Source organism: Agelaius phoeniceus, chromosome 6 (genome assembly GCF_051311805.1).
Source record: "Agelaius phoeniceus isolate bAgePho1 chromosome 6, bAgePho1.hap1, whole genome shotgun sequence".
Taxonomy (NCBI): Eukaryota; Metazoa; Chordata; class Aves; order Passeriformes; family Icteridae; genus Agelaius; species Agelaius phoeniceus.
Window position 1 is genome coordinate 17,696,424 of NC_135270.1, and position 25,735 is coordinate 17,722,158.

A 25,735-nucleotide genomic window follows, 5' to 3' on the forward strand; every position below is an offset into this window, starting at 1 on the left:
TGCTGTATTTGCAGTTGTCCCAGGTTTCTTCAGGGATTCATTTAGATACAGTGTATGGAGTTCTTTGTTATTACTAAGTGCCACAAAAATTATGGAAATGAAATTCTTTTTCCTCAGTGGTTTTGGTTTTCCTGTTTAAAGCCTTCCCTGCAAATTAATTCTTCTCCAGTGAAAAATGACAGACAGTCTTTTCCATGAGAAGTCTGTCTGTGACTGGTACACTGTCTCACACATGGACAAGAATTCAAAAATACATCAGCACTTTACCCAATGCTTTTAGAGCTATACAACATCAGTTACTTAAAACTAAAAGTATCTAGGTAAGATCCCTTTATTGTAGCAGGGAACTCCCATTGGAAATGGCTGTACTCACCATATTGAGTGACTATGGCAGAAGTCTAAAGCAGAGATGATTTGTCGGAAGAACTTCCTGGCTTCTTTTGGTGTCAATCTTCCCTTTTTTACGAGATAGTCGAAGAGCTCCCCACCTGACACATGTTCTAGCACCAAATACCTAGAAAAACACAAAGCCAGGATTTTTTAAGTACATGATCACACCAACCCCCTCACACTCACACAGTTAGACAAACACTTCTGTTTATACGTAGCCAAGGGGAACACTTCCAGAAATAACAGTGGAAGAAAACTGGAATTTTAAAATCAGGAGTTACTAATATGTTTAACAGTGGTTCTGCAAACTTCAGACCTACCATTGTTGGATTCAGTGTCCAATGGCATAGCAAGACCTAATCAGGAAGCCAAAAATTACTCCAAAGACTAGGATGGGAAGCAGAGAATAATCAAGTATAAGCTTCCACAGCAGGTCTCAAAGCTACAGTGGAGTAAAACTCTGTACCAAGAAGCCTCAGATCCTTTAACCAAGCTGACAATTCTTTTCTAAAATAGCTGTGGGAAAGCTGCAGTCAGAACCAGAAAGATGTCAACAAACCAGAATGAATTAAGAAAAGGTGAACAAAAAAATGTACAATATTAAAAAAAACCAACCAAACAAAAAATAACTACATGTGTGTGCAGTCTGTATAAAAGCTTAGCTTTTGCTGCTGAACAGCAATGATTGGCTGGAGCAGCTGCCTGGCCTTGCAACTCACAGGTGAAAAACGTGGCATTGAGTGAATACATGTGGCACAAAGGGGGCCTAGGAGCAGGAGAGGAAACTCCTGACCTCATACAGCACTCCTGGCAGTCATAGAGTGAAGAGTGAAACCTTCTGGAAGGCAAGAACTTGCCATGGATGGACCACCTTGCTGTTTTAAATAGGGCTAATGAAAGGCAGCCAAGCAAAGGAAAACTGTATAAATCTCTGGAAATGTTGCCTAATAGTGGGAGTGACAGTTCTCCCAGGAAGTGGCAGGAACACCATCAACGGAATCCTTTAAAAACAAACAAATCTGAGTGTACTTCTCAGTCCCTGCCTCCCAGCAGTGCAGCAGACCATACTGAACTGTATGTGCAGCATGATCCCTCAACCCTCTGCTTTACAGCAGAATACTTTTACTACCAGAATTAATCCAACTCCTCAAATTCGAATGCACAATGAAGAATAATTAATCCAGGATACTGTCAAAATTTTCTGTACCTCAAGCAGCATAATCTCCAAGGAAATTTCTGAATTTAAAATGAAAAGTGGGGAAGAATAATATAAATTGGGGGTCTTAATTAGCCCTGTTTCAATGTTTCCAAAAAACTAGGACAATAGAAGGACTAAAAGCAGTTGTGAGGAAAGTAAAGCTTGCTCAATGATAATAGCATTAGCCTTGAAGTTGCAATAGTGGGACCTGAGCTCCTGGTCCATCATCATTTCCTGTGTAACTTCCATGTGTCAGCTCCCAGCTACCAGAAGGAGAAAGCATTTCCCCACCTTACAGAAAGACAGACATTGGTGTTGTCTTGCCAGCTAATTAAGTACTAAAAGGACACAAAAAAAATGGACAAAACCATAAAATTATAAACTTGGGGGAATTAAAATTGTACTTTTGCATTTTTTGATCAAGTCAAAACAGTTACAAGAAAAATAGTAATATTGACTTTTTAAAATCAAAATCAGTTAAAAAAGAGAAAAATCTTAACTTGAAAATCCCATTTGGAATGTGTGGGTTATCTTCTTCCCAAACAGATGGGTAGTTGCCCAACTGTCTGCTGGGTACACCCTGGTAATTTGGAGAGCACTGTTTATAGACATGACATTTTTTGAGCAAGTCATTCCAACGCAGAAGAAAGCTGATATGCAGCAGCCACGGGCACTGGGGTGTCCACACTGTCCAGTCCCAATCCTTGGTTCCTAAGCCTTGGCTAATAGACAGTCTGGTAAGAAGGTTTGCTGCAGAATTCATTCTCCCTCTCATATTAGAGACAGATCTGGCTAACTATCCAATATGGCAGACCCAATTCTGGCACAGAATCAGTCCTAAAATTCTTCTTGACAGCTTGATGTCTCACTGTGCCCAGAAGAAGCTGGATACAGCAGTGCATCTTGCTCCCCAAATTCAAATTGCTGGCTGTTTTCTTTTTCTGGGAGATATCTTACGAAGATGATTGCAGTTACAGATACAGAACACCCTCCACACTGGCTTCAAACAAACAGTTTTTGAAAAATACAGACCCAGCATTTCTGTCACCCACAGCAGGAACTGTGAAGCAATTTATTTTCATCAACTTCATCTTATTAAAAACACTCAACAAAAATGCACTGACACGTTGTATGAAAAATAAAACAAATTGAAAGACAGGGAACATTTACAAGGTTATTCATTTTTTGCTTGCCACCTAGAAGCACTAGATATAATAATGGAAATGAACAGGGGAGAGCATTTGAAAAAGATTTGTGCCTATGACAAGTCAAGGGACACGGAGAAGCACGAGAGACGATGTATTCTGATCCGACAAAGCCCCCAACGTGACATGAGTGAGAAGGACGACAAACACATTCCTCAGTGCTCGAGTGCAAGAAAGAAATGCTGCAGGGATCATTCCACAAGCACTATGTGGCTAAGCTGCAGCTAGGATTTGTGAGCTCAGGTTGTTATCTGCCAGCCCTATTCCCTCCAGTACCTTGTGTGTTTTTTTAGGAGAGCCCCCAGCTAGGAGATTTTCTGTTAAACAAGGGCATAATTCAGCACCTGCCCCTATGTCTGTGCAAGCCAACATTCTGCTGGCACATGACATGGCACAGTAGTAGTACACTTGTTCTTTCCAAACAGGCCAACAAGAGGGGTTTAAACATTTCCAAGTGTTGCACTGGTTCTAAGCACCACTGGATAGCTACACAAACCCCACTAAGTGCTGCATATCTGTGTCTACCCATCTGTGTGTGTGAGAGTGTGCCTATGACTTTACAGAAGAAGAGAATAAACACTCTGAAAAGCCAAACAGAAAAAGCAAAGGAAAGGAAGAACATTATTCCCTGGGTTGGAAAATAAGGCATACAGACACTACATCTTTCCTGAATCCATGGCACAGAAAAGAATCCAAATCTTCTGTGTTCACATCAGCATCTAAATTTCTTTACTTTGGCAAAGTGCTACAGGATTGGAAGTATGCTAATGCCAGCTCTTGGAGGATCTGGGAGAAGGTAAATAACATGTAGCCTGTAGGGAAGAAAAACACTAAGAAGCATTTTCATGAGTCTCCCTTTCCTTTTATCTTTCCCAGGTATGACAGGTTTTCACTTCATTATAGTACTACTTTTCCAATTTATTCTAAGCAAGCAAGCAAGTTCTGAAAATCCCAGAACAGTATTCAGAACTTCTCTCCTATTACATTTAGAGATGAAAAGCAACTGATTGGTGAATGAAGTTTTGGGGGTTTTTTATTCTGTCTATGTAAGATTAACAGCATCAGTTTTTCTTCCCATGGTAAAAACATAAGAAAACCTGTGAATACATGTGGCACCTCCTGCAACAACCATTGCAAGAAGGTTCAGGGAAAGGAGAGACCCCGTGTTAGGCAGGCAGTGTGCACACTAGGTGCTGTGATGATACAGACAGGAGCTGTGTTAGGACAACAGACTCTGCAAGAGCACCTAGCTTTCACATGTTGGATGGTCTGGACACACCCTAACTCTTCCAATCCTTGCATTTCACATGACAGAAACAAGTTTTGACAAGCGTTAACCTCCTTTTCTTTACTGATAGGGAACTGTGAAGCCAAGTGACTTGTCCAGGGTACAGTCACCCAGTATCAGAGCTGGGATTAGCACCTGTGGTCCCTTGTGCCTTCTACTCCATGCTATCCCCCAATTTCCCCTTTGCCTGTGAGGACACTGAAAAAGCCAGAAAACAGCAGGGTTCTTCAACTCAATATGAAGGCAAGTGTATGTTAAAAATAAAGTCTCAATTACTTTTTCCTCACTGGATATATTCTCTAGGAGATTCCAAATATTCTCACAGGCTGCAGCCCACTTTCGTACACACCAAGGTTTGCATCTTGCATTATTTTCTCATGTCCCTGCTACAAGCCAAGACATGAAACTAAAAATTTCTAGTTGAGTCTCAATGCTTGAAGGAGAAAAGACTTTCCTCTTTAAAAGCTAAGAAGCTGAATACTAAATACAAGAATAATTGTGTTGATTGGAGATGAGCAGAGAGATTACATCCAGCAGCATCTCATCCCTTTTACCATCTTTCCATCTGCATCCCATCATCTCCACATTCTCAATAAAAGATTCTGAGTTCCTAACCTCAAATGACCCATTACAAACCATCAGAGATGCAAGCTTAGAATAATCCTAGGCTTTTTTCTTTCTTTCTTTTTGGTTCATTTTATTTATTCTTTCAGGAGCCAAAATAGTACATCATCAGTTCTCATCAGTCCTTTCTGAAGGCTGGTTTTTGCTGTGATGCTTGACAGCAGCTTGGACTTCCCATTCCCAACAGTTGCTTTGTGTGTGGGATTGTAAACTGCTACTGTCCCATTCTTATCCAGTGCCAGTACAGCAAGGATTTCTTCATTATTAGATAGGTTGCTGTTGCACTACAGTCCTATCACTTAAAACATAAAAAAAAGACACTTTTCATGGTTATTTCTCCTTTCCATCTGGTGGACTATGCCAAACTTCTTAAGAGGTGCCTTTGCCCATGCCCTAGGGAGCTTTGAGGAATAACTCAGAGAGCCTTCACTAGCAAGGCAGCTACATGCTACCTCCAAATCAGGATTGTAACTAAAGAAACAGGCTGGCTCTGAGCAATGCCTGGAAAACAGCATCTTGCTGTTAAAGAAAGACTAACTGGCACAGAAAACACCAGGACCAAGCACTACCAGATACTTCTGGCAAAATAACAACAAAAAACCCAAATGCAAACACATCAGTTATGATTTGTAAAGAATGAAAAACTGTCTTTTAACCAGTAGCAAAATTGGTGTGAAATGCTAAAATTCTTGCCAGATGGGATTGCCTGCAGCAGCCCATTAGTGGGTATGCAGCTCTTGTTTTCTCAGGACAATTTACAATATACTAACTGCTACACCAATTATGTATTTATTATTATAAAAGTGTTAAATGGAGAGATCTCTAGATGAAAGCTCATGCTTAAACACAAAGTATTTCAGGTAAGTATTATAAATGCAAAAAAATTAGGATTACCAAGAAACACTCTCTAATGCTCTAGGATGGAAGTCAATTCACACATCTTGTTTTAGTCAGGCAATAGAAGGTTTGTCCATCAGTGCTTGCAATTAGCTGTCTGTTAGGGAAGCAGTTAATAATTTTTTTTTTTTATGAAGTGATATGACATTTACACATATAAAGCACAACTTTGCTTAACCTAAACAAGGAGGTTTTCAAGTTGCTCTTCTATGTAAGCCTGAATGTACCACTGGGTAACATCACACATCACTGAGCAATGTCCTAGAGCTTTTACTATGCTAGAATTTGACTAGATATCCATGTGGCCCTTGTTAGTTTTTAAGATGCATGGCTTCAGCCATACATTCCAGCAAGATGCAAAACCCAGCTGCAGTTATATAGAAAGAGATACACTCAAAGACAAAATATCAGGTGGGAATCTCCATCATAAAGACAGGTAAGTCTTTAGTTCTCGTCTGTCCTGATGTTTACTGTGCCAACAGCTCTAAAACTCTCTCAAGTTTTGCCCCAGAATTAAACACAGACTGAAATGGCTGCACCACAAATGGTAGGGTTGGCACTGCCACAACCTTGATGAACCATGGGCCGTCTCACAGTAGTCCTGGCAGATGATTCACAAGAAACTGGCTACTCCTTGTGACTAATTAATTTGAGAGCTAGAAAGCTTGCTCCATTTCAAAGGGACCTGTCTTACGGAACAAGAGACCAACAAAGAAAAGCCTCCAGAAGAAAAAAGAACTGGTGATTCTCCTTCCAGGCTACCACCCTACTTGCAAAATGTCCTTCCATACATATATATGGTTGAATATATATGTGGCAGGAAAGAGGTTAAAAGTTGCCCAGGCTGACATGCTCTGTATTTCTTTGACAGCTTTTTCTCTGCACTATTTACTATTGATTAAATAATCTCTATCAGATATGAAGCCTCTTGTTATTGGCACAGCCTATAAATTATTCAGAAGTTATATAAATTCTTATGGCGGGCATGAATTTTTAAACCCTTATTTGGCACTGGGCCAGGAGCTCTGTATTTTTTCTTCCCCTCTTGCCTGCAAGAAAATGTGCATGTGTTAGATTTCTGTTTTCTAAAAGACAATTTTAACTCGAGTTTGCATGTTTGAATGGATATTGTATTTGATTGCTGGTTACATTTGGGCATGAACAGGTTGTGGCTTTTGGGGTAGTAAGAGATTATGCTGTTGTGCTCTGTACCTTTGATTAATTTGGGATGAAAGGTGTTTTGAGCAGTACCTTCACAGTGTATAGTCATGGATGCCAAGGCACTGTAGCATCCATCCTATATGGGCACATGATATGGAATGGATTTAGCCAGAGGGATCCTCAGCACAGGATGGGCAGAGCTGAGACAACACCCATCAGGTCACTGCTGCAATTCTATTAGTGACTCTATACTTCAGGGCTTTCTTCTTCAGAGCTAATGGCCTTTGCTGTAACAACCAGGGCCCAGACACACACAACACTGCCTACCAAAGTCTAAAAGGGAAGTCAGGCATAAGAATGTACCGTGGCTCTGAAGCAACATCTCACAGAATTACTCATGTCAGAGAATTGCTCCACTATGGGCTTGCTTTACCTCATGCCCAGCATCATGGCCTGGATGGTATCCAAGCACACATGTCAGGCAGTGAACAGAGAATACAGTCAGGCTTTTGGGCAGTGCTTATTGAGACTTTGTTGCACAGGGTGCAGCATTAATTCCCACCAGCAGCTCTGCAGGCCCTGCTTTCTGCCAGGCTGGTGTCCTTCTTGTGAGTGAGTGGACACACCCTCCACTCCTACCACTGACTGGATTTGTTCTGGCTACACATGCTAGTCATTCCAGACAGTCCTAAAACAAGTCAACAGCAGAAGAAAGGGGGTCAAAGTAGCTGGTTACAAATATTTTCCTTAGTCTAATCAAGGCTCAGGTAAAATGCTATTCTGCCTTCCAATCCTGTTTTATTTTCTTTCCCTGTATCACAGCACTTGACATCCCACAGCTTCACTCCCAAGGTGCACATCTACCACAAAATTAATTTTCAGTGCTGAGCCTTTAGAGCTACTCTGACTTTCTGAACTCTCCCTCTACTTCAGAGAGGTTTTCCTGCAGATGGATTGAATGGCAAAGTCTTGGCCTACCACTAACAAGAACACACAGAACTTTTCTAGAATCTTTTTGCATCTTCTGGCATCTCACAATAAGTTTTCAACAGTAATAAACAGAATTACAGGAAAACCCTGCAGGACAGGACAGTCAGCACAAAGGCCTCTGCAGACACCACCAGAGCTGTAAGTCCTTGACTGCTGCTGCCACCTGATTTTGTATGAGCCAGAAACGTGAGTTGTGCACAGCTAGGAGGACATTTTAATTCTCTTATCTGGCTCATTGTGATGCACCTTCATCTCTGAAATCAGGAGGTGGTGTGTTGTGTACATTGAAATGAGATTTGGGCACTTGCCCAGTGATAGCATTGTACTGATGAAAGATGAGAAAGGCACTTATATTTGAAAAAGGTGCTGAGGAATGCATGGCACACTTCAGAGAACAATTGTCTGGTGTCCACTCCTCTCAAAACAGATTCTTGCTTAAAATGCTGATCAAACTGGATGACAGAGATGTAAAATAAATGCTGCCACAAAGTTTGAAATCTTAAAAGTGAAGATTTGAAAATCATTCAACATAAATTCACACATGTGTACACAAATATCTGTATGCATCTTGACATAGAAATTTACAGATATATATACACAGACATCAATGGAAAGCAAATCAAGAAATACCAGTATTACCATCTGAAAGAAAAGTGCATGGAGTGGTTGTAGGATGTATTTTCTTTTCTATTTTATTTCCACTTCCCACCAAGCCCCTGACAGCTGAAAATAAATAGTTAATCAAATGAGATCAAAACAGATAATGCCACCCCTGTTGGGAGTTCGGCAACTGTATCAGTCAGCTCAATCCCCTCAGGAGAGGGAAGTTCCATCTCCTGTGGACTGTCTGATGGCCCTTAGCTTGCCATGCTAACAGCTCCTCCAATAGGGGACAACTGCTTTTCCATGATCCAAAGAAAAGCTGAATGTACTGCATAAAACACAGTAAATGAAACTCTGTGTAGGGTCAGCTCAGGAAAGACCTTTGCTATACAGGACACAGAGAAAAGAGGATCATCCCCCAGGTTCACACAGCTCATCTGCAATGCAGAAATCACCCAAGGAGTGTGTCCTTCCAGTGTGTATTACAAAACCAAAATTTTGTTATTATCTGTTACTGCCTTGCTCCTTCTCTTAGTACATGCCCCATCCAGGAAGTGTTCAACATCAGCTTGGGTGAGGCTCTGAGCAACCTGGTCTAATCAAAGGGTTCCCTGCCCCTGGCAGGGGAGGGGTGGAACTGGATGATGTTTAAGGTCCCTTCCAACCCATTCCATTCTGAGATGATTCTATGATTTGTATTTCCCTAAAATTCCCAACTGTCTTAGTCAAACTGATTGGTGCACACACAAGTTTTGGTAGCCCTTTGATCATTCCCCATACCAGGCTACTTTGATTCATTTTGATCTTTAAAAAATGGAGGATGAACCCCCATCCTGGATGTTTTGTCTATTGACATTATATGATGGGAGAGATGGAGGCATTGATTGTCTGTAGCTATTTCTAAATTATCTACTACTGTGGACTCCCAATCTTGCTTGAAGGCCATCAGTGTGATCATACAACAAATATGAAATAATTCAACTGTCAGTAATATTGTTCATTTAGCCAACACAATATATATCTGAGGCTGTATGTCACTTGCAGAGAGCCACAGTGCCCTCTGTTTTCCCCCCCACACCTAGATGTGTAGTCCACAGTCTTACTAAATAAGACAACTCAAAATGATGGATAAAGAGATGGAATAATAGATTTCATAGCTATCCCCACCTCTCTAACTATCTTGGCAAAAAGAACCCTACCAAAATAAACAGAAAAAGACCGCTTGGCTAACACACGTATGCTAACAGATTTTTGTTATTATTTTTAAAAAATCATTCTCAGTCTTAAATAAACTGTGGAAAAAGGATTTGATTCATGGTTGCATTAGGAATCTACTCAACCAAAGCCCTTGTCACAAATTAAATCATAAACTAAAAGTCAAACATGATTTGTGAAATTAACAGTTATCGAGGAAATGCTCCCCAGTGCTGCTTTGTGATTATTCTCTGGCTTCTGAAATATCACCCATAATTCATGAGCTTCTCTGAAACCATGCCACAACTGCTAGTGCTAGGATGGCATGCATGATGGAAAGGTGCTGCCACAACCCCAGAGCAATCCCTTTCCTGATGCTGGTGAGAACCAGAGGTCACTGTGTCTTATTATTTGGGAAGGTCCGTGCAGACACATTCTCAGCCCCCACGCACTTGTAACACCTCACCCCTCCGCAGGCACTCTCTTCCACCTCTCAGATTTATCAAAGGCCACAGCTGTTTCTAATTTTGAACACAGAGGCTTGGCAGAAGCTCTGCATTGTGCCCTTTCTTTAAAATAGAGACTAATAAAAAATGAAACTTAATTAACAGTCATTTGTTCTTTCAGAGTCAGTGTCTTTCAGCAGAGGGATTTGGTGCCTTTGCAGGGGGATGCAGACAGCTTAATCTTACAGGCAGAGGAGCTACAGCTCAAAACAGACTTAGTGATTGTTCAAGGCTAAATGGTCATTGGCAAAGCACGCTTTGGAGCCCAACATTTTTTAGAAGCCAGGATATCCAGACATAGCTTAAAGATATGGGATGCTTTCCTTTTCAAGGTGATTTTCATCAAGATGTTGTCCTGTCTATAAATGCAGTATTTTTTTTTTAATACTAGTGTAACACCATTCCCACTGCTTTGAGCACGAAATATTTTTCACAAGGAGCAAAACAGCCCCCAATTCTTATGGGGTAAAGGAGGAAAGCTCAGGTTTTGGCTTTACAGGTATTCAGAGCAAGAAGAAAGCTTCAGCACCTCTACAGCCCATCCCCTTGTGGCCTTTCTTCTGCATGTGTTCTTACATTATCACCACTGCCACCATCAGCTGTTTGCTCTTTTCGTGCAGGAGTGCATACTTGTGTGTGTGTACGTAGGGTTACACAACACAGAAACCAACATCACAAAGAAGAACATTTCCTCTCTTTTAAGCAAAAAAGGGGTCTCCTCCCCCCTTTCACCTTAATACAGAGAAAATATCCTCTGCCTCTCTTTCAGGACATTAAACGAGAATGTACTCCCTGTAAAGCCTGATTTCCCTTTGCTGCCTGTCTGCACACAGAGCAGATCTGGGCCTCTGTCTCATCTGTGGCAAACAGGGCTTCATGGAGCCATGACCATTTGTGCCACTGAGAGCAGAGCATTCAGCATGCAGCTCTGAAAACATCTGAGCCAGCCTTCACCCAGTGCCTGCACGAGCTCTTTCTGGCAACCACATTCCACCACGGATGGCAGGCTCTGCCCCAGAGGAGGAGGGGGAAGCCAAAGGAAATTACTGCCTGCTCTACTAAGCTAACCCGCAGGCAGAGAGGCCTCGCTTCTCGGAAGAGGAATTCATTGCTCCAGTATCAAGACTGGATGAATAGTCCATGAGGGACTGTTACCTCCATTCAACACTTTCTTTGGATAAACAGTCATTCCCTTCTTGTGTTGAGACACTAAAAAGAGGTCACCAGTGGATGGTGGCTTTTAAAAACTGTTTAGTCTTTTTTAACCGCTCCCTTCTACCTGTAATAACCTGTTAAAAAGCTGGAAATAGCAGAGTTCCCTACTGGGTCACCCTTTTCTATTTGGAGAACATTGATTTTTGTCCCATTGCGCCATGATTAATGTGGCCTGTTTGTCTGACAACAGATACAACGTATTTAGTGCCCTAAATCAAGCTAAAGTGATTGTCTGTGGACAACATCCCTGTCTGGCACTGGTAATGATCTGGAGAAAAAAAAATCTTACAAAAAAAAGCTTTGCTACATAACTGTCACTGCAGAACCATCAGGAGATTACAGTGGCCCTTAAAACCAAAATCTGTAGCTGATGGGACAAATTTAAAACACCTTTAGTAAGAGTTGAGGGTTTCAATGAAAACTGTTAGACAAAGGAGGTTATCCAAATTATCCACTCTAAGTCTGTTACAGCTTTGATTCAAAATGGTTCCAGATCTTACAGGTACAGGGGAAGTAGTGGAATCTTCATTCCTGGAAGTGTTCAAAAAACATGTGGATGTGGTACTTGGGGGGCATGATTTAGTGGTGAATATGGCAGCAGTAGGTTAATGGTGGGACAATGATAAAATTTCCTTAATGATTCTATGATTCTGTGAAAGTACAGAAATTAACATGAGAAAAGCCAGGGAAATAATGAGTGTTCATTCCTCATCCAAATACCAAATATTGCACAGACACCAGCAGAGGGTGAAAACACACCTAGTTCCATTCTTTCAGAAACGTACCAAGTTCCAAAACCCTGATCTCCCTCCCTCCCTCCCCCTTCCTCCCTCCCCCTTCCTCTGGCAAAAGCCAGTAATACCTACAAATATTTTTTATTTTCGTAAACATCATGCAGCTTTAAAACATGGGGATGTTCTATCAACTTCAGGATGGCTATTTCCCGCTCCACCTGGAAGAAACAAAAAGAAACAGAGAAGATTAGAAGCTTGGTCTTAGAATACATTAGGTATTGTCACACATTTTCTTCCCATTTATCCATTTTCCACTCCTCCTCATATGCAGAGGATACGGAAAATTGTAACAATATATCTTATTTAGCACTTACATAATTTAAGAAAAATTCAATTTATTCAGCCTCAGTACTCCCTGCCCTGCAGAACCAAAAACCAGCAAAATTTCAAGGTTGAAAGAAAAATCCCAAATTGACCAAAGAAAATTAGCTGTGGGAGTTACATGAGCATTCAAGGCTGCTCCTGCCTCACAATCCAAAGCCAGTGACATATTCTCAAAGTACAGAAACTCTAAGGTGTCACATAGGGCTCTCTGACCTCCCACAGCCACAGGTGAGGTGTCTGTACAAACTGCATTCTCAATTATTGCTAGAAAATCCCCATCCTGAAGAACTTGCCATGCATGTGGGGGAGAAGATATACAGCAGTGTGATTTTATAGCTCCAGAACTGAGGTGCAGAAAGGGAAAGAAATATAAGAAGTGACATAAGAAGTCCAAGGCAGAACAAGAAATTAAACCAGATTACTGGAGACGCAGTGTTCAGAGCCTTAAGCACAAGACTGCGCTTTCTCTCAATTCCCAGGCTGCCCAAGTGTGGCTACTTCCAGGAGCAGTTTTCAGTGGTGAGTTAACAAGTTGTGACTAAGTCCCTGTAATTAGTGCAAGCCCTGTTCTCACCCAAAATTCCTATCATGACCACTAAGGGTATTCATTAGAGATGGAGTCAGTGCAATTCCTCAGCTGTTAGCAAAATTGCTCTGCTGCTCGAAACCACACTGTAACTGCTCTGATTTGACCTAGGCTAAGTTGGAGGGAGTTAATGTAGCACTGTGGAGACTCTGGGTATGTGAAATAAACTCTGCAACGAGATGCAGTGAAAGCATTGCACAGTCAGGCATGCCAAATTTCAAGGAATCCACAAAGGCAGGAAAAAGACCTCAAGAAGCAAACAAGGACAACCAGATAGGATTTTTCCCAGTCCTTTAAATAACTGACTGTCCCAGAGCTGCTATACTGACAGACAAACCATGAACAAACTACAAAACCATCCCTTAATGTCTCCCCTGCAGAGATCAGGTGAGTAATTAGGAACTTGCCCCAGTACACCTTTAGTTCTTGATGTCCTTTAACTTCCTGAGAGAACATCCTCTGCTGAGCCTGAACACAGACAACTTCACCTGAATGCCAGTAAGATCCTCTGCAGGAAATTAGAAAGTGGTAGTTTGCAGCACCATGCAGAGGAGGATTCCCCAGCATGTTGGTTATCACCCCAGATCTCTCTTCCTCTACAGCATCACATAAAAACAGCAAAGGCAACTTTTGCACTGCATCATCCTTAGCCTTCCTCACATACCAGGATGGAAGAAAGTATATTTGTACATGTGCCAATCTCAGTCTTTCAAAGACACTTATTCCTCTCTGCAGAGTCAAAAGTCATCTGAGAGATTCCACTTCCACACTTGGGAATCTCTGAAAATAGCTCCTTCAGAGAAGTGGGGAATGCAGTTAAACATGTATGTACAGAGTTCAGCACTGCTAGGAATTCAGTGATACACAGTGCTTGATGGTGACAGGTCTGTGGGTGTTAACTTACTCATGACCAGCACTCTGATGAAAGCTACTTATACAAACAGGAAGCAAAAGCTGGGTAGATTTCAACTGTTCAGCTATTTCACCCCAGACCCAGGGGGTAGCTAGCTTATTCCAGTTTTGCCTCCTCTTCAAAAGGACCTGTTACTCTCCTCTCTTACAAGATACACACTGATACTTGCAGAGGGCTTGTTCAACCCTATAATTGATAAAAGTTGGATTTGCTTCAAAAATGAGGAAAAACAAAACAGAAGAAGCACCCACTCTCACGACACTCTCCCAATAGTACTGAGATTCACCATCAGCAGCATGTACTGCAGCTGCTCAGAAACTGCAACTCCAAAGAAGTTCCTTTTGGATAGGGAAGTACAGGTATTTCATGGGGAATGTGACCAGTGCACTAGCTATAACAAGGATAATCTAACCCCAGTATTCCTATGAAAAATAAAATTCCCTACAGATGAGCTGTGTAACTGCATTGGTGTTTCACTTCAGAGAAACCTCTTGGTTGGTTCAGTGGCAATGTAAGCTCAGATCAAGTGAGTGATGGATGGCAGCATCCAGGCAGGGTCCTGCTTGGTTACTGTCTTAAAGCATGAGAAGAGGCAGTGACTTATGGCTACCACTTGGAGGAGGCTACAGCACTGTGTGGCCTATGTTTGGTAACAGACAATCAGAACAGAAAGGCAGTATCTACTTATGACCTACAGATTTACTCTAGGAACCAACTGAAAAGAATTAACCCAACTTGCTTTTTTTTCATCATAGGTCTGTGAGTGTAAAAGGCTCTATGCATATTAATTCCTGGGAACTAAATCCTAAGAGGAAATACAGTTTTGGAGGTCTCAGTTTCAAGCCAGGTATGTCGAGAGCATCTGTCTTGATGTGTCTGGCAGCTTTTGACTGCAGTGTGTTCAGTTCAGCGGTGTGTTGTCTGCACCAGTCAGCTTTCCACAGTCTGCTACCTCTTCTATCTGTAAACCAAGGACAAAACTGATCCACTTATCTCAAGTGAGACGTTTTATGAAAGAAAAATGTCATCACTGTACTTCTCATAGTCCAGGACTTTGCCCCATGTAGAGGCACAAGACACTAATGGTTGTACTACTTTAGGATGTAGAGATTCTCAGTTCTCTAAACAGCAGTCTGATAAAGCTCATTCTCAAAAAATCTTATAGCAGCGTCCTGCCTCTTTCTTCTTTTAAAGCAAAACAAGAGTTCAGAGAAATATACAACAGACCACCTTCAGCAGAATTACTGCTGCAGTCAGTACTGATGGGTGACTCCCCTGGACCCTGTTAATTTTTTATATGCCTACAAAGAAGGCAGTAATTGATACAGGCTGGACACAGACTGTAGATCTCAATAGCAATGTCACTGATGCACGGCTCAGGAGGACCTAGGAGCCATCATGTCACTAGGAAAGGAGAGGTATCTGAACTCATTGGCAAAATAAGAGAGGCCTGAAATAGCATGCAGCTTTGCCCTCTTCCCCAGAGCTTTGCCAGCCCCTGGCATGGCTTTTTTTGCACAGCCCTGTGTTTGCAAGCCATGGAATGCTGTCCAGCTCCGAGCTGGCAAGGACAGGGGAGAGGAGAAACCCTGCAGGGGTGTTTGCTTTAATGCACATGCAATTATCAGAAAGCAGGGCAAGCTCAGAATAGCCTGTCTAGGGAGGCTCAGAGCCTGTGATAAACAGGAAACATGGAGAAACATTTGCCTAATGGTTAAAAGAGAAAGGAATAAGGCAAAGCTTTTCTGTTATGTGAACGCTGGGTCACATCACAGGATCCCAACTAAAGCCAGGGTTGCCTCATTCCATGGTGGGCTACTGACTGTGCCTTGAAACTGGGAGAAAGAGCTGTGAAAGGCTGTGCAGGGCAAAAGGAGATGCACTGGTAACGTGTAACTGTGCAGGTGCCATGCAGGTGCCAATTAGAGGTTCTAAAAATCTGTGCAGGAGGTTGATTTGACAGGATGCTCCAGTGATTCAGCTAATGACAAAGTGCAACACGGAGCCAATGTGACCGTAGAGAATCATGCAATACTTTGCATCCCTCTCCTCCATCTCTACTTCATTGTCATTCTTCTCCAGAGGAAATCAAATTTCTCTGGTTTAAGCCCATCTTGTCAGCAAACTTGCACTGGCAACAAGCGCTCTGCTGTCTTGCCTTTTGAGTCAGGCACACAGGGTGTTAATTCACTAAGAAGGCAAGGAGGGCAGGTCAAGGGAGCCTGATAGTTTCAGTGGAGAAGGAAAGTTTCCTTTTCTCTTGCATTCATTAGCTCAGTAACTATTGGGTCACTCATGACCCATTTGGTCCTTGAAAAATGAGGTTCACGGCTTCATATTACCAGGCTGTGTTCTATCTACCAAACCTGTGCAAGCACTATGCAACAACCATTGTTGTTGCAGTTTCTCAAAGTACCCCTACATGCAAAAAGCTGGAGGACAGCAGATGTCATTTCTCCTTGGAAGCTTTGAAGCTCACCAGCAGCACACCAGAAAGCCCTCTCTTCCTCCATTAGCATCAGTAGCTCCCATATGGTTCAAAACCCTGGCTCGAGAAGGAATTCCAGAGCTGCAGAAATGCTGAAGGGCAGCAAAGCCCTGCAGGATGCAAACATGTTATGCTGTTTTTCCTACTCACAGAGCAAAATGGTTCAGGGAGGGAAGGTGTGGTAGGTTTTCTTGTGAAAATCAAGCTCTCTCTAATGTCGACCCTACTTTAAGGTAACTAATGAAAGACTTTTCAGAACTCATGGCTGTCCCTCAGTTATGAGAAACTCATCCAGGACATGACCTTTTCTGAATTCAGAATTCTCTACACTCAGAATGAACTTCAAAGGATGCAGAGATTTGGCTGCTTATCCAACTCCTCAGGCTAGAACTTAGGTTGGAAACCTTGTACCAGAGCACCTACTTTCTCTAATGTCTGGCCTGCTGTGCAGTAATTTGCATTTCCATGATGAGGGCACAGAAAGCAGAGAAAATCACTCTGGTATTTCACTGAGTTGAAGTGGCAAAACCAAAGGCCACTTCATAGGAAGAAACTAATATTAGGTTCTCTGAAAAGTCTGTGTTCCTGCCATAGCAGAAATATCACAGCAAATTACCTGGGTTTTTATTAATTTGGTACTTACGCTTTCATGTTATGTGGGAGTGAAAGTTAAAAATGGTGAAAATGCCTGGCTTTGGTGAAGACTGTCTAGGTCACCTGTTCACTCTTGCCCATAATGACAGAAATAGGCTACTCCTGAAATCGGAAGAGAACAGCATTAAAGCATAAAAGGCTTTATACAACAAGTAACTGCAGGGCCATTATGCCCTGTAGGGTCATCACTGCTGTGATGGGACATCATTCCTCCAAACAGATTAAGCCATTACCAGATCTAAGCAATACCAAGAGATCTAATGCATTATATCAGTTGCATCTACAATTTCTAAGAAAGCATAAATAGAGTTGAAGTGGAAAAAATATCAGGGTTTAAATTATTAAAGTATCTTCCTTTGCAGCTCTGAATTTGGCTGATTTTTTGCTTAAAATGGCCTTTCATTACCTTTATCCAAAACTTATTCAGTAGTCCATTATGAATGCAAATGGAGGACCATGAAAGTTGTGCATCTGTGGGGAGTATTTCTTGCTACTACTGTAGCCATTAACCTCACATTTCTGAATATACTGAGCCAGATTCAAAATGCATTGAAGTCAACAAAAGACATCAATTGACTAAAGTGGGATTTGAATCAGACCTTCTAATGATCATTAAGTGGTATCTGGAAGAAATCTTCTATTACACAGTTTTGACTAATTAAATGTTTTAACAAGAATTCAGGTTTTCTGTTAAGTACTAGCAATTACTAGAAGATTTTACAAAAAGTAGATGAAGAGGGGGAAAACTAGACTTAGATCTCCAAAGAATCAGACAGCTAGACAATGCTTTACAAAATACAACAGACAAAATTACTGGAAAGCTGAGCAATTCCTCATTTTACTGAGGGCTCTATCATGGGCTCATTCCACCACAATTTTTGTTTGCATGTGTGCTGTTCAAAGCTATTTCCCCATAAATGAAAATGAAAATGACAATAGGTATGCATGAGAAGCAAGTGAGATGCATATTTGATTTTAAAATTTGCATGTGCAGACTTCTATATCATGAAGCTTTAGGAGGGAAATTTAGTTTCCACAAACGAGTATTATACCAAAATGTCAGTTTCTGCCTGTCTTTTTCCATAGTCCCTTCAAAACTGCAACTCTTAAAGCTCCACTGAATTTCAAAATTTAGCATAAAATCTGAGACTATGAAGTTCACTGGACGGATACTGTGTTAATTTTCTTGGAAATCTTTTCTGCTGTTGCCAATGCACCTCTACAACAGGATTCATGGCCTGGCCTGACACATAGATTCCAAGGTCTTGAAGGGACAGATCCTACAGGTTATCCAGCCATGGAAAATCCTACCCAGGAACGTCACGGTTTAACTCTGTAGTTAACACCTGCCGTGCTCCTCAGGGCTCTGCCATCAGCTCCCAAGTAAACATGGCACTTTGACTTATCTGCAGCGTATGCTGCTTTAAGGAGCATCAGGGCTTCATGCAAGAGACACTGATGGGAGCTGACAAGGAGTGGATTTATTCATTCAGCACTTGAGATTATCTGCTGCCCGGTGGTACACAGCTAACGAGTGACTGACACACAAGTCTCTGCCAGCAGTCAGCAGAATAGGTCCCTTTCACTGGAAGGCAAAGAGCCTCCCTGTGCCTCCTGTCACCTTCAGTGAGTGCCACATCCTGGCTGCCATCACTGAGTAGTGCAGGACACGGGACACAAACCCACAGCCACTCTACAAGAGAAATAAATGGATCTTTGACTTGCCTTTTTTTTTCCCTCCTTATCCTGGTTTTTAATGTTAATGTACACTGTGCTTTCTCATGTGCACCCAGCCTGGCATTTATGAGAAACCTGCCACCCCCATGCAGCAGCCACAGCCAAGTCTGTGTGAACACTGGCAACCACTGCTCCAAAGCAGCACACGCAGTCCCTGTCATGTGTGCAGCCCTCCTTGCCAAGCCACATCTGCAGTGATCACCCCAAATGTACAGCTGTTAAGTCTGGTCCCCCCTAGCAAGGCACAGAATCAAAGAATCACAGAAGAACCTGAGTTGGAATGCACCCCCAAGGGTCATTAAGTCCAACTCCAGGCCCTGCACAGGACACCCCAAGTGTCACACCATGTCCCTGAGAGTATTGTCCAAATGCTTCTTGAACTCTGTCAGGCTTGGTGCTGAGACCACTTCCCAGGGCAGCCTGTATACAAACGTATACTGGGCTCCTTTCAGGGGTGCATATGGCCCTCTGCAGGAAAGGAGTGCAATTCATAAGTAATTTTCCCCCAGAAGAAGTTACTTCTTCTGAAGAGAGAAGGTGCAGCCCTGAACATTGAATGCCTTGTGGGCTGCTCTGCTAAGCTACAGAAAAAGAGTCACTACCCACAGAGAAATAAGCTGTAAAATTACAGGCTACGGAGAGTTCAGCTTCAAATAATACAGGTGCAGAACTTCTCGTATTATTTGAGACATCACAGATTTAATATGGGCAATACCAAACACAACACTGGCATGCTGGAGCCAAAGAGTGTGTGGAGAATGTAGAAGATGCTGAATCCCATTAAGGAAATATGGGAAAGCACAAAGGAGTCAGTATAGCACAGCACAGCACAATGTTCTGCCAAAAATATAGTGCAGAGTTTCTGAGAGCTTTGGTTGAGAATATGATAAGGCAGAGGGGTTCCCAAGAGCACCTAGGAATGGGACTGAGACAGTGAAGTGATGCTGACTGTGCCATGGACTGGATCCTTGAGGGAGTCCACCATCAATAGGAAGAGAAATTTAAAAGCACAGTTTTGGAAAAGCTTCAAAGGATGATTTCTCTACCATTTCCTATGTGTCTCAACTAGCCTCTTTCTCCCTCTTCCTCTTTTTCTCCATTTGTCACGCTGGTCTTGTTTAGCTCTTTGGCATTGTCTTACACAAATGTCCTTTACATTTTCTGTAATACTTTTCTAGAAGCAATCAATGGGATGGCTGCTATTTCCTTCCCTTCATCTTTCCTTAATGGCCCTCTCTGGTTCCCTGAGAAGAAATAAGGCAGATAACAAATGCTCCAGGAGAGGGCAGAACAGCTGGAGCTCTGCAGAGATTGGAGGCAGAATGCCAGACTCCATCCTTGCCTTGCCCTTCTCCACACCAAGCTTAACAACATCATTGATTTCAAAGAGTGGAAAACAGATAATATGATTTTTTTATTCTGCTATATTCTCCTGTCATTCACTTTTGGTTGCCCCTTAACTCTTTAGACCGATATTTGTATGTATTTGTCTATTAGGATCTCGTTTCAGCTGAATTAGTAAACTTAGTGAGATACTAATAGCTGATGTCTAGAAGGGATCCTGCAGCCCAGTAGTCCCTCACAGCTGGCAGTGACAGAAGCAGAGTCTGAACCAACCCACAGCTCACCCCTTTGTTTCCAAAATATGGTGTTGAAGCACAATTGCACCTCCAGAAGGACACGATCCCAGACAAACAGCAGCATGGACCTCATCCAGGAACTGTGAAGAGGCCACACATAATCACAGAGTTCATGTTTGCACTTTGCTTTGCAATTAAGAGGGAGCTTTGAGGGGAGGCCTGGCAGCTGCAGGCAGAGGCATCAACAGCTGACTTCATGCCAAAATGTGGAGCCAGTGGCTGGATACTCAGGAGGCCAAGCAACCCTCTAGCCCAGTTCTTCTGCCCCAGCAGGTTGCCAATGGTTTCTGTCACCCTGCAGCAAAAACAGCAGCTCCCACCTCATGTGCACCAGCTCTACGTTGGTATTTCCATGTCCATTCCATCTTAGGGACACCCAAGAACTGACTGATCCCAAGAACTACTTATTCTTATCTGTGATAAGAAATCAGTCTGCTTTGTCCATAATTCTGCCCCCAGTGTGTTTCTTTAGTGACATGGCCATATCTGGTGTATCTCTGTAATGACATGAACAAGTGCTTCAGTTCCAGCCATCCCTGCCCACTGATCTGGATGTGGGATTTTAACTTTTTCATGGAGACCCACCTCTATGTTTGTGTTAACCACAAGCATGTTTTTTCATATCTTGTAAAACTGGGCTGAACAGCATGAGAAATCAGCAGTAACCTCTTAATATCTTTATTTCTGCACTACCTGTTTGGATGTAGCCAGCAGCAGATGAGCTCAAAGCCTGTTTTCTCAGCTCTGGTGACTCACATAACAAAATTAGTGGCCTCAGCCTCACCTCCAGGTTAGGAGTAAACTACTGGTGGACAGTTAAGCGGCTGTCATAAAACTTTCCCCTCCCTCACCTACAGCACCTCAGTTTGGAGAAAAGGCACAAGCTTTCACGATGATCCTAACCCTGACACAACAGCTCTGTCCGTGGTGCCTGTCACTTCTTCCATCACATCAGGGATACAGCAAAGACAGCAGCACTGTCTGCGAGTTTTCCACTGGGCTTTAATCTTCAAAAGAATGACTAATAAGTCAGGAATTGAAGAACAAAGCAAGAGGCAGAAAAAGAGAGGAGAAGAGGAAATAAAATTGCCTATTTAGCCTCAGTCTTGAGGCTGCCTGTGCTCACTCCCTGCCTCTCCTCAGATTCAGCCTGCAACAGAAGACATTACAGCAAGACTTGTACTCCCCTCAGTGAAGACAACATCTTCCTCTGTTTTGTACAAGCAACAGAAGCTGCAGAAAATTAGTCCATTGCTGCCATCAGCAACCAGGATCTCTCACAGCTGGGAGTTAAGAGATCAAAGACAGCAACGAAGGAACATTTTGTTTCTCAGTTATTTTATCTCTGCTCTTCTCATATCCTTCTCATCACACACCAGTCCCTTATTGCTGGAGGTGCTGATGACATCTTGCAGACTATCAACATCAATATCAGGATCAAGAAGCCTCTTGGCAAGCGAGGTTTACAAACAACATTGTAAAGAGAGTTTCTTGAGCATCTCAAAACAAGTGATGAGGATAAGTTCAGTCATTCCTTCTCCTCATTGTCTGAATCTACTTAGGAAATGAGGACTTAAGACACCTCTGGCCATATCCAGCATATGCTCTGGAGCTGAATATAATAATTTGTCACATCTTCATTATGTTTTCCAATACATTATTCAGTCAGGTCAGACTTTCAGAAGTACTTGGTATTGGCCTATCTCATTATCTCAAAGTCTGTGGGACTCTTACTACTAATTGAGACCAGAGCCAGCCAGTAATGATTGGCAAATTCCATCTTTAAATTCTATGTCTCTAGAGATGGGTCTTGTAATATGAGGCCTGCCTTTCTATTTATGAATCTGTGCCTCAGACATTACTTCTCAGATCCTGCAGTATTTCAGAGCCATTCTGAGTTCTAATGGTGAATTCTTCAGCTTCACCACACTAAGCCATAGCCAAAACATATTCCCTACCCTAAAACAGGTCCTCTTTTCCACATAGTGACAATCACTTCTGCAGTACAGTCTTGAATTACCTGTGTCACTCCAAAACAAGCTATATTGTCATGACAAGTGTTGTACTGCAGTGCAGATGCACCCACCAACACAGCATTGTTGCATAGAGATCAGGGAGGGCAATGAAATTAAGGCATTTTAAATTTGAGGAAGTGGTATTTTTATTATTTCTGAAGAAGTTGTGGTTGTGTATCTTCAAAATAGTCAACTTAGGTGCCATTATCTGAGTCTCTTCCCATTCCTTTGTATCTGTCCTATGTATCACATCTAACACAGAATTCACAGCTATTTGGCTTTTGATGAAGAGCAAAGATAGGATGCAACACTTTGGTAAGTCAGGTGACAACACATCGCTAAAGAAAGTGCTAATGACTCAAAAATTACATAGCTAAAGCAACAGGAAAGTTCAAACGTTTTGCAAATTAGCTTAAATTCTCTGAGGACATTGGACTTGGATGGACATGCTTATTCCACTTATTCCAGAAAGTGGCAGAGAATGCATTCTAAAAAAAAGATGAGAATTTGAAAACTGGGGTTCACTTAAATCATTCCACCTTAGGCCTGTACACCTTGGGATGCTTTGGCACACATACAGGCATCCTTTCACAATCTAATTCAAACTCTCTTGCACTTGCCAAATACTTTAAAAAAAAAAATATATATATATATGTGCAGATTGAAAAGTGTTCACAAACATTTTGCTGAGAAGATGGCAGGCTAAATTTGAAACCAGCAATATTTGAAATGGAGAACTGGGCTAGATGTAACCCACTCCCACCCCAACTTTTCCATGTTTTCTTCAAGAGATCACATTCATCAGTCAGCTGAACCTTGTTCCCAGATGTCTGGACTATATGAAAAACAACCTGTGAATGGGGGAGTTTTCCAGTACTCACCCTTCAGGTCACAACAGAGTTTTGGAATGAAAAGGCAAAGGATGCTGTTCCTGTCATCCTCTCTCTACAGAAAGGAAAACCAATTACCTCTCTTTATAGGGGACATAATTAGCTCCCTTCTTTCCAATAGAGAAAGCCTTTTCCTCAAGTTTATACTGCCTCCCACACAAACACAGGACAGACAAAAAAGCAACCAAAATCTTGCTGAGGCGGATGCCATGCTGAGGAAACCCAGCAGTAACCTCAGATATGAGGAAACAGTGCCTGTGCTGTGAGGTTCACGTGTTGAATCCTGGCTTATGCAAACGTGTTTGTGAGGAAAATAGCACAGAGATGCTCTCCTTGCACCATAGAGAGCTCAGAGCATCAGCAGCTGGTAAGGAATTGCAGTGATTTTAGGAGGCCATCCCTCTTCCCTGCAGAGATCTACACAACTGTTAAACAGTTTTTCCCTTCCTTGATAACAGTCTTACTCCATGCCAAGTGGACAACTTGAGGGTTATCCACAGTTTTGTCCTGTCCTTTGGTATTATTCTGCTGCCCACATATTCCTGTATTTAGAGTAGGACAATGTTCTGTATTCTGTATCATACAGAACAAAATTCCTGTATGTAGAGTAGGACACTCAAACTGGGAGCCTGTTCTTTATTTTAGACTGCATTCCTTATGCTACCACAGAAGCCACATAAAAACAACCACATTTTGTGAAATCCTAAAGACCGAGAACCCTTTTTTTGGACTATTCCTTTTCTGGTTTTGCATTGTTATTCTTGCTAATGTTTCCAAATTGTTTCCACATTGTTAACCACTTCTTTCCTAAGGCAAGAGTGATTTTCCTGGCAATTTTCCACACATTTTCCATGTCCCCTTCAGGATGGCTGGGGACTTGGAACTTGTAAAAAATGTTTTACTTCCATTTCAAGAAAACGTGTATGAAGTTTGAAGTGTATGCTTAGTCTACACCATGACTCTATATCAATAAAAGCAATAAAAGACAGAGAAGTGATGAAAGAAAGTGAGAAAAAAATCACCTTGCAAGACCTAGCAAACCTATTGGAGAGTAACACATTTAATTGGAAATGGTGGCCAATGTGAATGTTTTTGGTGGCCAGCCTGGAAGCTGGGATAGTCTTCTGACCCATTAAACATGCATTTTGCAAAGCTACTTTTTTGATGAGATTCCTTTGGACATGTCTTCATTTACTGTCGTTCCTCTTCCTCCTACAGGAACAGTGACCTGTTTGAGAAACCTGAGATGTCTCCACAGGGTATAATTTAGCACTCTCCAGGCTTGCCAAGATCCCTGGAGCTCTCTTGTGTCTCTCTGATCCCTTATCTTGCTCATGATCTGCAAAGGATCAGTCACATAAAGCCCACAGGAGAGGAGGCTGCTGCCTACCTGCTGAAGGCCCGAGTTTATCAGTTCTACCTTCAAACAAATGAGCAAAGCTTCACTTACAGAAAATATACAGAAAGCTCTGATACACTCTTATTAAGGAAACATGAAGCAGTTCTTTATATCTGAAATAAGCAAAAGATGAAAAAATCAAACAGCCCTCCCTCAAAACTGTTGTGAATATTTTTAAATAAGGCAATGTTCATTGGAGAGAGAAAGAAAATGTGCAGTACATAGCTGTGTCCTCTCTTTGATCTTAACTGTAATGGCCCTTCCTCGTGCTTTTCCATGACAGGTGTGGATATTCTCCAGGACTCCAAATGGAAGGCAGCACATCCAGTCAGCTCTTTAATGGGATCACTCCAATGGTGGTCTCCTTTAGACCTGAGGATCCACCTGAACACCCAGTTTGCAGCAAGTTTCCTTCTGGGAAACTTTCCCTCCTTCTCTTGATGTTACAAGAGAACCCAGGACTTCAGAAGTGACACAGGACTGCAAGAATCTGCAGAGGGTTTACATGAATGAATGAGTTTGAATTTCAAATGTAGGCCAGAAGCAGCCCACCCAGCCTAATTTTTTCTCCCTTGTACTGTTTATTCAACCAAAAGGATTTTCAGATGACCTGAGGGGATTGCCTTCGTGGGTGAGTGTGCATTTTACCAGAAGTCCTATTTGGCAGAATGGCTTTTATTGTCAGCATTTTGGTTCTGTTGCTCCCACCACATGCTGCTTTTCTTGGCCTTCTGGCAGTCTCCAAATCCTGTGTGAACTTCCCTTTCCCCAGCACACCAGGGATCCAGCAGATGCACAAACTACAGAGTTGAACAATCACTTTACGCCTCAAGCACTGCCAAACAGTTTCTTGTGCAGCTTAGGAGGGCATGTACTGCTGCTCTGCTACAAAAAAAACAAGGTGCCCTTCTAGAAACACCTTCATTTTGGTTGAAATGCCACCTGCATTTTACAGGAGTGATCCTGAACCAGAAAAAACTAATCTGGCAAGGGGTCAAAATAGGAATTGTATTTTATTTTTAAC

General features: G+C 42.2%; 1 protein-coding gene across 14 annotated transcripts in view; it reads right to left on the bottom strand.

Annotated features, from left to right (window-relative positions):
* BRSK2 (BR serine/threonine kinase 2) overlaps positions 1-25,735 on the bottom strand; it is a 303,871-nt gene that overhangs the window by 92,736 nt on the left and 185,400 nt on the right. For all 14 annotated transcript variants that reach the window (XM_077179936.1, XM_077179935.1, XM_077179934.1 and 11 more), the window contains exons 3-4: positions 12,138-12,223; positions 374-514 (exon numbers count right to left, since the gene is read on the bottom strand). In XM_077179936.1, the coding sequence (XP_077036051.1) occupies positions 374-514; positions 12,138-12,223 (227 nt within the window). The remainder of the gene's footprint in view (positions 1-373; positions 515-12,137; positions 12,224-25,735) is intronic.